Raw genomic sequence first — 11,966 nt, forward strand, 5'->3', positions numbered from 1 at the left:
TTTCATGGAAGACACTCAGCGCGTTAGGCGAAGTGGGCAGGCGAACGACATGTGACTACCATTAATATTTTGTCAGAATCGTTAACCATGGACCTTTCCACTTTGAGGCTTGTCAGACAGCTCCTTTTCATTTTTAATTCTCATGACTTGTGGCCTTGTCATAAGAGGTCACCTGTAGCTTCAATCTGTGCTTCGGTGTAGAAAGATGGAACGCCACCCCCAAGCCCAGTGGCCACTATGGTACTTAAGTGAACTTATGATGCAAGAGTCATTTTCTGTCTCCATTCCAGTAGGTCCCAATGATGTGAAATGTCCAAATGCACGTGGCAGGTCCAGCCGAGGGAAACGGTGAAAGCTTTGTTAGAGAATCTCTGCTTCCTGGGTGGAGAATGCGGGATTTCATGTTTCAAGAGTAGACTCTGAATTTCCGGCCAGCTGTCAGTCAGAGAAAACTTACTGACAATAACAAGAGAGCCTTAGGGAAAGTTCCTAAGATGAAGGATGACTAAGCTAGCCAGGCCTCAGACTCTCTAAGTTGGATGAATGAGTTCAAATAAGAAGAGTTTGGGGAATGCCCCTGGGACAATGATTGACTTACTTATTTCAAGGAACTCAATGACCTTTCTATCCTCCTTCTCTCCCTTTTTCCTTCTTTGTTTCTTTCCCTCCTTTTCTCCCTTCCTTTCTCCCTTCCTTCTTCCATTTCACATTTGCCTATCCATTATATGCCATTATGTATGTGAATTGTATATAAGCATACATGTGGCTGTATGTAAAGTAAAGCTCATCAGTTTAAGCTGAAGACAGAAGCTTCCAGGGAATGGCAAACTCGTGCAGTGTGGCAGGAGATGGGGGAGGAAACTTGAGATGGCGTTTATCTGTGTAGTGTCTCGGGTGCTACACTCCGCCCAAAGGGATGAGCATTATTAACATCTGCATTTTCTAGGATGGATTAGATGGCTGGGCTGAGGGGCTGGTGGAAGACAGAAGGACCAGTTTGGAGGCATTCAACTATCTTCGACTGTAGATATGGAACAAATTAAAGTTATGCAAATCTTGATTTAAGAAAAAAAAAGTACAGATGGTCCCAAGTTTAATTAATCTTGCTGTATAAAAATCCTAGAGATAAAGTGTGATTGCCCATTTCATTTATGTAACAGAATAATAATTATTTTCTATTTAATATGGCTCACTGCAAGATTACACAAGTAATATGTGCCTCCAAGGTGTTTTCAGTGGGCTTTGGTTTTACTGGCACATATGGGTTTCAGGCACACGTCAGAAAGTGAGGTGCATCTGCATCCCCCCTCACATGGTTCAGTGATACCAGAATGGTCAGCCTGTGGCTGACAGTGTGTTAGTGGCATTATGTGCTCTGTTCATAGTTCATATGGCTATATTAGGTGGACCTGCAAATTTCAAAAGAAGAAATTAATTAGATCACTTTGCTATGTAAATTACTGTTTAAGTCACCCAGCCAAAGCAGCATGCCTGATAAGGTTTGAAAGCTCAGCACACCGCTGGTGGGGCTGCGGGGAGGGCACACCTTGTGTAGAACCTGTTTGCAAACTGAGCTAGTAACAGGCAGTATCCTCACCAGAGTTCAGCCTGGCCGTCACCAAATAAAGTTTTCATTATCCTTTCTATTTGATGTGGAAATTTTACTGTTAGGCTATATAAACAAATAGAATAGATATATTCTAAGGATAGTGGTTTTAGAAGCCTGTGTATTAAGTCGGTGGGCTCTGCCAGGTTCCTCCAAGGCACATGTGCAGTTATTAATGTGGCTGTTTCTTTTCCTGTTTCTGCATTTCTCAGGTCTGTGATGGGGTCGAACAAGGAACCAGACCTCGTGCATCTCGAGGCCAGGACTGTGGACGGTCGTAAGTAAATCAAGTTTGTCCCAATGTTCTTAATAACATCAGTTTCTATCAATCTGTCACCAACAAATTCTGTGTAATGATCTCATGGTGTGTGCACAGAAATGGCTGTGTGTGGTTTCTGGGGGGACTGGGTTGCAGGGGTTGCCTGCTGCTTTCTGGGAGGACTGGGTTGCAGGGGTTGCCTACGGCTTTTGGTGGCTTGTAGCTGGTAAAATTCAGGTGTCTTCTGCTTTTACTAGAAAGAGCTAAGGGCAGGTAGATAGGCATAATGACACCATGGTAATAATCCAGGTTGTTTGGGCATGAGATCTTTCCCTGTCTTCAGTAATGCAAAGTAATCTTAATAAGTTTTATAAACGTATATTTGCAAATATATTTATAAAATATATGTTATCCACAAATATGTGTATTTGGATAATGGTGACACCAGTGCAGCCCTTTATTCAATCAAGGTGTTTTTCGGGGTAAAGAGAACATTCCCAAATTCCTGACTCCTAAAGGGTTTTGTTGTTGCTGCTATTTTGTTTTGATTTTTTTTTTCAGTCTCCTTGTGTTGTCAGCTGTTATCTAGGCACCCCCTTATTACCTTATTATCGTGCTTGGATAAGACACTTGGAGAGAGTAGGAGAAGAGACAATCATTCTTGGGCCCCCATCCGAAGCAGCAGGTGGAGGCCAGTTGTGTGACTAGCTCCCCCTTTGCTAGTTCTTACCAACTGTGATAGGGCTGCCACAGTGGAGATTGTGGAGATTGTGGCTTTAGGTCTATGATATCGAGGAATGTAAGTTGAAGACCCAGAATTCAAATCCGTATCTAAATGTCTCAAAAGTCCACTCCCTAGTTGTGTTATCTTGAACAAGCTACTTAAAGTCTTTAAGCCTGAGTTTTCTTGTCTATAAAGTAATTAATTACGATGATTCCCGTAGTGGCTAACACTGATTGAGAAATTCCCCTGCATTAAGAGTTATGCTAAGCATCTTAGATCCTCTATCACAATTAATCCTCATGACTGTTTTGTGGGTTGCTATTCCTGTTTTACAGAGGAGGAAACCAAGGCATAGAAAGTTAAAGTAATAATATATCTAAGGTATTATGGTAAATAAGTGGAGGGCACTGGTACATGCATTTTTATTTCACAAAGCCTGTCCAGGTGAGAACTAGAGAAACAATTGATTAAACATTTTATTAAACGTTAGTGCACGTGTTTAATAAAATGCCGCACACAGTGCCTGACCTGTCAAATGTTTGCACGACGACAGTGCAATTTTTCCTCCTCTTCTGTGATTCTGAGGGTTAAGGGGTAAGTGATTGAGAGGGTAGCACTAGGTCTAAGATAGAGCACTACAGGGCAGAGAGATAAAAGAAAACAAAGCACAGGGAACGTGTCCAGAAAAAATGGGATCACAGGAGACAAGACAAGAAGGAAGGAAGAGGTCTCAGTGCAGAGGAGAAGAGAATGGAGGAGTCACAATTGCCACAGAGCTAGAGGCTGTTGCACCCCATGCTGAGCGAGAGTGATAATCTGATTTCCAAGGCACTCCCTGTTTCAAAATTAATCCCTCAAAAATTGAAAGCATCCTAATCACTGCCACTTGTGACTTTCGACCTGTCCTTAGCTCTTCTGAACACAGAGGCAGAAAACACCTGCACTTCACCAGCTTAGAGCCAAAGAAGAAGGTCAGTGTTGCAACCCAGACTCCCCAGAAGCCACACGTCCCCCGTTGCAGTGCACACACCATGACTTTTGTCCTCTCTAGTAGTTTTGCTTCCCAGTTTGAGGGAGTAAGTATATTTTTTGACAGAGTCTGTAGGAACCCAGATGGGACGTTGGTGTTGACCTTCCTGCTCTGTAAACACAGGCGATGCTGCCATGTGGAATACTCCAGGCTCAGTGCAGACACAGGGTGAGCCCAGCAGGTTGGAGCTGCCCCCACCTCCTCCACGGGCTGTCCCTGGTGGTGGTTGACACCTCCATTTCTGTGGAACAGATGATGTGACCTTGGATTCTGAGGTCTAGTTCTTACTACACAACAGAGAGCGAGACCTTTTCGTAGGGTGATAGTAAGCAAGTCAGCTGCTCGATGTTTTGTTTTCATCCTATTGCTCTGATAACAACAAGCCGAGTTCTCCCCTTGCCTTGTGGCTCTAGCACAGCCTGGAGCCTGCTCATTTCCTCAGCCTGATCTCTCACCCACTTTATCCTCCCCTTTCTTCTTGCCTGTAGCCATTTGGGATTGTTCTACCTCTTTATTTATTTATTTATTTTTATTGAATGGTAACTGTGTACATTAATGCACTTCTGGGGTACAGTGTGGGGTTTTCACACACAATCCGAAACACTTCCATCAAACTGGGATTGTTCTACCTCTTGCCAGGAGGTGCTGATGCCTGTTCTTTCCTCTGCCTGGAATATTCTCTTCTCTTCTCCCTGCTCTGACAAACTGAGTCTAATTAATCACCAGGCGTGGTGCAGACTTGAAGTTAATCACCCGTTTTTATTAGGAATGCCTTCTTCGAATTCCCAGTCTCTTTGTTTTGCTTTTATCCAACTATGTATTTTTTTCTTTATTGTGTTCATCTCAGTTTGCAATTATACATTCTGTTTATGTGATTATTTGATCACAAGATTTCCGCCCTAACACTCTGTAAGTTCTGTAAGAGCAGGGACCGTATATCTCTTTGTTTAATATTATATCTCCAGAGCAGGACACAGTGGCACATACTTCTAGTCCCAACTTCTCAGGAGACTGAGGCAGGAGGATCACTTGAGCTCAAAAGTTTGAGGCCATAGTCAACTATGATTGCCCCTGTGAATAGCCACTGACCTCCAGCCTGAGCAACATAGCCAGACACCATCTCTAAAATACTGTCTGTAGGACATGCAACTCCAGTCCATGCCACGGTGTCCACATGTAGAGAGATCATTCCAACTGTATGTTGAATGAACAAGTACCCAGTTGACCAGTTGTCAGGGTTACTGGTTAGCTGTCTCACTTCACAGCGTTGCCTAGAAACTTTAGAGCATTGTCAAACTTTAACATGTATGCTACCCGCCCCAGGGATCTTGTTAAAATATGGATTCTGATTCAGTAGGAGCCCGAGATTCTGCATTCCTAACAAGCTCCCAGATGGTCCCAGTGCTGCTGATTTGTGGAACATGCTTTGAGTAGAAAAGTTCCACAACAGAAAATGAGTGAAAGCGCTTTAGGGTCTGTTCCTCATAACTATATCCCTTGTTTAGAAAGCTCCGTGTAGAATTGGTAGTATCCCAGATTGCTTCCCTTCTCAAGCTTTCGGGGATTCTGCCACTTTGCGGCTTGTAGCATCTAATTCACATAACCCCGTATCCTAAAGACAACCAGGAGGCCGTCACCTGGTCTGTGCATCTCCTCACACCCAGCGTTATCCTCTGCTCCCCGAGGGCACTGCAGTCCATAATGCCAAACTGTCGTCTCAGGCTTAGCTTTCCAAAGGCATGAAATACATCAGTTCTAATTTTGTTTATTTTATTTTACTTTTTTTTTTTTTTTTTTTTGCAAAGGCAGCATCTTCAGAAACTATCCAAGGGTAAAAATTCAATAAAGGGATTTAATTTGAAAAGTTATCCCTGTCAAAACAAAACAGAGGAGAAATAATACCTACCAATTGAAATAAAGGATGTAGGCCTAACGTCTAACCTATCTCAGTGAAAAAAAAAAAGAGAGAGAGAGATTGTCTCGGTATAATAATCTCTCCCTCTCCTCCTTTCTCCAAGGCAGTCAGTAACCCTGGCTCCAGGTAAAGGAAACAGAGGAGAAGGAGGGAAGGAAATAGCACAGTGAGGTCAGAGCAGCGAGGTGTGAGCAAAGAAAATACAGCTGGCGGGATGAAGATGGGAGAGATAGTTATCAGAATCAGGCTCCAGCCCGGTAGCTGCTCCAACTACTTCATACCTAGAGGTCGTCACTTTCTATCTCTTTTCCAGACTGAGATCCTCCCTTGTTTTTATTTCCCTCCTTTATACAAAATTGACTTATATGCAACTCATTGTTTAAATTGTAGGTTGTAGATCTTATAGGGCATATGCCAACATAATATAATTTTCCTTTTTACTTTGAACAAGACAATTGTTTTCAGATTTTAATGTGTTCCCAAATTCTGTAGCTAAGGCCCTGAGACACTTGAGGAGAGAAATCCTTCGCTTGCTAATTTGTCTCCTCCTGTGGGGGTGGTTTGCATATTATCTGGGTCTGTTAGTCGAAGTTTATTCTTGGTGGCATTTGACTTGTTCCTAGATTGTATTTTTATAATTAATTTCTCTTTCAAAGAGCAAAATCTATGGAAAGCTTTTCTATTCAGTTAAGGAAAAAAATTACATCTTTATTTGTGCTAATCTAGTCACTTATATAATCATATTTATATGATTATAGTCAAGTATAAGTGTTGGAAATAAACTATAGTAGTATTAGCAACATGAGTGACTTTGTCACAGTGAAATCACAGACATTATAGTTTTAAGATATGACAATCACAGTTGTGATTAAGATATAAGAATCATTTTTTCTTCAAAGTTATAGTAGTTAATCAGACCTGCTATTAGATCTTGTCATGTAATACATTAATTTTGAAAGTACATATTGGGTTATTATAAATTAGTTTTTTTAACATTTTGATAACTTTATTTAATTTGATTGAATTAGGTTTTTGCTAATTCTTGGTAGTTTATTGTATGCATTAAAAACATTCTGAGAGGGCGGTGCCTGTGGCTCAAAAGGGTAGGGCGCCGGTCCCATATGCTAGAGGTGGCGGGTTCAAACCCAGCCACAGCCAAAAACGGCAAAAAAACCCCAAAAAACATTCTGAGAAAATGAGTCTACAGCCTTCCTCAGATTGCTTATGGGGTCTGTGGCACAAAGATTCTGAACCCTTGCCTCAAAAAGATCTCATACCTGTAGCACTCTGGGAGGCTGAGGTAGGTAGATCTGTTGAAGTCAGTCAGGAGTTTGAGACCAACATGAGCAAAGTGAGACCCCATCTCTACTAAAAATAGAAAAACTGGCCAGGTGTTGTGGTGGGCACCTGTAGTCCCAGCTACTTGAGAGGCTGAGGCAAGAGGATTGCTCAAGCCCAAGAGTTTGAAGTTGCTGTGAGCTGTGATGCCACAGTCCCTCTATCCAGGGCAACAGAATGAGACTCCATCTCAAAAAAATAAAATAAAATAAGACAAGAGTGCAAAAGGATGTGTGCTTCTTTTTATAAATTATTGTTTTATCTTAGCTGCTCTGGGAGGTTTTCTGGGAGGGTCTGTGACTGCCACCAACCCTTCTTGCAACTGTATCTGCTCTGCTCCATGGATATCTTGTAGTTTACATCTGTAACAAGGATGTTATTCTTTCTTGTGTTACTTTCCACCCTGAGAGACGAGCTGAAAAGAGCAAGCTCAATTAAAATCAATCACAGGATGTATTACTGGAAAAATTTGAACATGTTTATTGGATGTGGCATTTGTTGTTGACCCCTGCATTCAGCTGAGGATAAATTGACAAGTCTTTATCTGGGGAACAAAGACTGTATTGTTGTGAAAACCTCTATGTGAGGGAGTGGGTGTGCATGTTGTAGGCAGCTGTACATTAAAACGGCAGAACTCAAACCTCCATTCTATTGATTTTGCTAACATAGGTGTATCTGGGTCTATGTGGGTGGAATGCATGTAATTAGAGAGAAAATGTGTTGACCAAGATGTTGGATTGGAAGCTTGTGAAAAGCTGTATCTTATTTCATCTCGCTTCGACATCTAAAATGTAGCTCAGAGCCCAAAACATTGAAGACATTTTGAATTAATAAATATGTGTGTGTCATTGTACAGATGGACATAGCCACTTAAAGGGTCTTTAACCATAAGGTCTGTAGAGTCCTAAGAGAGTTAACCAGGGAGCACCAGTTGGTACACCAGGGAGTGTACCAACTCCCTGAGTGTTGTGTTTTATACATACATGATTTTGGAGGAAAATAACATGATTTTTATTCAGCAGTTCTTCACACAGGCATATATAGTTCTATATTTTGCTTATCTGGGAGAACACGCTTGTAAGGGAACCTACAGTCCCAACTTAGCCCATCTTTGCTTCACTCTTTTACTTATGAGGTGAAATGCCCAGCTAATAACCTGAGCATTTGTGCGCTGGTCTTGATCCATGTTAAGAGGGACAGGGAACAATTACTGGTCTCCCTGTCTATTTGCATGAGTAAGTAACCTTGTAGCAACTTTCCCAAGAACTAATCACTTTCACTGGGGAAAAACAAACCTTGGCCTTTAGCCAACTGTGAAAATGACTGTCCTAAAATTCTCTGTGAAATGAACCTCAAACCAGCATGTATTTTACCAGCTGAAATAAAAGAACAGAAACTCACCACTTGCTATTCACCCCACTGATTCTGGTCTTGCGTGAGAACTGGAAATCTCATTTCCACTTATTATTCTCTAGGCTTAAGGTGTATTTTGCATATTAATCTGATGTGTATCAACATCTGGACATGGTGCTGTGGGGAGCTGACGGAGACTGCAGTTCCCAGCGTCCTCAGTAGCTGAGCTGCAAGGTGTTTGGGTGTTTTTACTATGAATATAGAATACTTTTACACCTTTACCAACAAAAATAGCAACAGCGGCAATATAAGGGTAAGCAGTACTGAAGCATGTCAGTTGGAACATAAATTCCCCTTCTTAACTTTTATTCCCATTCCTAAGAGGTAGTAGTGTTTGTGTCTCTGTGTGTGTGTAGCTGCATTTTCCCTAACTCGTTTAGGCTTACACAGATGAATATGTATTCATACATGCAAACATACACTCACAAAAGTTCGCATTGTAAAAACATTGTGCCAGATTTAATGTTGGTGCATGCCACAGCAAGTTAAAAATTACTCCATGTCAGTACATATACGTGTAGCAACTTCAAGGCTGATCATGACATAGAACTTTATTATGTAGTCAACTGTAAGTTAATAATCACAATCTACTTGCTAAATATGTACAGCTTTGGCTATTTCAACCAATGCTGATACATACACATAAACACATGTTATATATTTGGCTCCCAAAGGCACCCAACACTGTTGACAGAGAAATTAATGAAGAGAGATCCTTGGGTCACCGAGTATGTGCACAATTAAATTTCTGTAGGCATTGTCACTCTGCCTTCTGAAATAGTTGCAACAGGACACAGTCTCTTCCTGTGAAGATGCCTATGCTTGCAAGCCCTCTGCAATCCAGGACATTATCAAAGGTTTTTTTTTTTTTTTTTTTTTTTAAATATAACTCATTTGATGAAGGAAAAAAAAAAGGAAAGCATTTCCCTTCCACTTTAATCTATATTTATTTTATTAGGAGTAAGGTTGAGGATTCTTATTTTTCTTGGCTATTTTTATTTCTCTCACAGTGAGCTTCAAAAAGATACCCAATCCCTTTAACAGTTTAGAGGAGACTAACGCTTCGGCATTTATATACAAATCTAAAAATCGTGAACTCGCCACCCCCACTCCGCCAAAGTTCTGAGCCCACATTTATTTCATAGTCTTCATTTTCCTGCTCTTTCTGTCAGTTTATTAATAGCTTCTAGGACGCATTTGGAGGAGATGAGAAGATTCCATTTGGGGTCAGATTCAGATGCTGATAGATCCCCACGGCTTCCTGACACTCAGAACAAACACGTTCTCTCACCTGTCTTCTGTCCCTAAATCCAGGGGGTGCAGCCCGAGGGAGCACTCTGCCTTTCTCTCTAGTCCTGTCATTCTGACCCTATGTCACACCGCGGAAGCCTCTTGATTTCCAACTACTCATGATACCCACTTGGCTTCTCTGCGTTAGTCGCCTAAAGACAGGCCTGAATACCAACCCGAAAAGCATGAAATAAGATAACACGGGCCTCCCGATGCAGCTCTGAGAACCGTGATAGTGACAGTGTAACAACAGTCTCAGCTGGACAGCTTTCAAATTGGGTTCTTTGTAGCCATTATGCGCTACTTCCTCTGACACCAAGCGCCCACCCCCCTGTGAGGAGTCTGTGCCCTGCCTCCTGTCCTGAGGATAGGAGAGCAGAGGGGCACAGCCACCTTGTCACACCTGGGCCTTGACTCTAGGACAAAGATCTGGGAGTTGGGAGCTCCTTAGGACATAGTGACAGAGTTCATATAGTGTGTGTGTGTGTGTGTGTGTGTGTGTGCACGCACGTGCATGCATGCGCTGATTTCCAAGTGTTTGGAAAATGCCTAATGTTTTGTGATGTCCACTTTTTAGAAAAGTATCATCATACAGACCTTGGCACTGACACATTCTCTTCCTTGATCTTCCACATTCTGAAGCCCAGTGATGCTAGTCTTGCCCCATATATTCCCATCAGTGGCCCTGTGCTGCTGGGCTGGGTACTTTTCAGCTCTACTTACAAGGAGCCTTGGAGGTAGCTGTTGTTATTTTCCTCATTTTTAATAACGAGGAAAAATACGGAGACTAAGTGTTTTTTTCTGCTGTCTCAGAGTTAGGATGTAAAACCAGCTCTGGTTCACTCCAGACCTATTATTCATTCCTTTGACAAATATCATGGGATCCTTAAGTCCTATCAGGTGCTCTTCTAGGCATGAATCAGGGATGGTGGGGGGTGCTGCAAAGGAGGCCCTGAATTCACCTTCCAATAAGGAAGACAGGTTATGAACAAATGCACGATGCTTTGGTCTAAGACATAAACATAAATATATGAGAAAAGGGGAGTATGGAGAATAAAGTGTTTAGGGGAGGTGTGCTGTCAAGAAAGAAATCTCTAAGGTGGATTGATATTTGAGCAAACTCATTATGGGAATAAAGGCAAGAGCAGTATGTGTCTTTCTGTTGGGAGAGCCTCCCAGACAGATGGGACGGCAGTGCAGAGCATATGGGCTCTGAGCGTGCCGGGCATGGGTGAGCCTAACAGGAAGGCCAGGTGGCTGGGGTATAGACAGGGACAGGAAAATGTGTCATCTGTCTTGGTTCATCCCACTCTATGAGACAAGGATTGCACCGTATTGTTCTTTGTTGAGCATATATTATGTTCCAAGTATGATACTGAGTATGGAGGGTGATAAAAATAGTTACTAAGTGAAAAACAGTTTGTTGAATGTAGCCACATGTCACAGAGGCAGTCTTGAACTGTCCCTCTGTCCTGGAATTAGTCTTATGACATGTAGACCCATCTAAGCAAATATCCTTCTCATCCCCCAAAACACAGTTTGTAAAAGAAACTCTGTATTTTCTCCCCTGTGCACTGAACAGTTTTATTTCATCCTCTCTTCTCTCCTTCCCTCCTTTCCACATTTCTCTCTGCTTTCTTTCTTCTTTCCTTTCTACTATGCTTGCACTTCTCTCTCTTCCTCGCTCTGTTTCAATCTGACTCCCCACTATACACCCTTTCTTTGTAAAATGAGTTTGGAAACCCATGTGATATGCCCCCTAGTTTTTCATGGCTGAGTGTGACCTTTTGAAAACATCCTATTTCTTTTCATATAAACCAGTTTCTAGGGCGGGTTCCTAGTGCGTAGCTTTCTCAGAAGACACACAACTGGTATTTCCCCAGCATAGCTCACGTTCTCTCACGGCTCTGTGCTCTTGGCCTTGCTTTCTGTTCTGGAATAATGACTTATACCTGCCAACATTCTCAGTAGCCTGCCTGGTTTTTCTCAGCTCTTACATGGATATCCGCACCCTGACATTGATATTTGGCCTCCGTGTGAGATGGAGTAAGTTGTAAAATAGACCAGCCTTAAAAGTACTGTACAGGCCTTGGGAGATTCAAATCCATGGGGGATACAAGTCCACAGTTCTGTGTGATGCAGAGTAAAATAAATTCAGAGTCATAGAAAAAGTTTCTGGCACAGAGTGAAACAGCTAAGCAGAGGAGTGAAGGTGGGTGTCCCACCTGCTGCCCTGCAGAGGAATGAAGGTTGGTGTCCCACCCGCTACCCTGCAGAGGAATGAAGGTGGGTGTCTCACCTGCAGCCCTGCAGAGGAGTGAAGGTGGGTGTCCCACCTGCAGCCCTGCAGAGGAGTGAAGATGGGTGTCCCACCTGCAGCCCTGCAGAGGA

General features: G+C 42.4%; 1 protein-coding gene across 5 annotated transcripts in view; it reads left to right on the forward strand.

Moving 5' to 3' along the window:
* The window catches only part of SORCS1 (sortilin related VPS10 domain containing receptor 1), a 505,175-nt gene that overhangs the window by 367,203 nt on the left and 126,006 nt on the right, over window positions 1-11,966 (forward strand). For all 5 annotated transcript variants that reach the window (XM_003787186.1, XM_003787185.2, XM_003787187.2 and 2 more), the window contains exon 6: window positions 1,819-1,883. In XM_003787186.1, coding sequence (XP_003787234.1) covers window positions 1,819-1,883 — 65 coding nt within the window. The remainder of the gene's footprint in view (window positions 1-1,818; window positions 1,884-11,966) is intronic.

The sequence above is a fragment of the Otolemur garnettii genome, unplaced genomic scaffold (genome assembly GCF_000181295.1).
Source record: "Otolemur garnettii isolate 467f Iridium unplaced genomic scaffold, OtoGar3 scaffold00021, whole genome shotgun sequence".
NCBI classification, from domain to species: domain Eukaryota; kingdom Metazoa; phylum Chordata; class Mammalia; order Primates; family Galagidae; genus Otolemur; species Otolemur garnettii.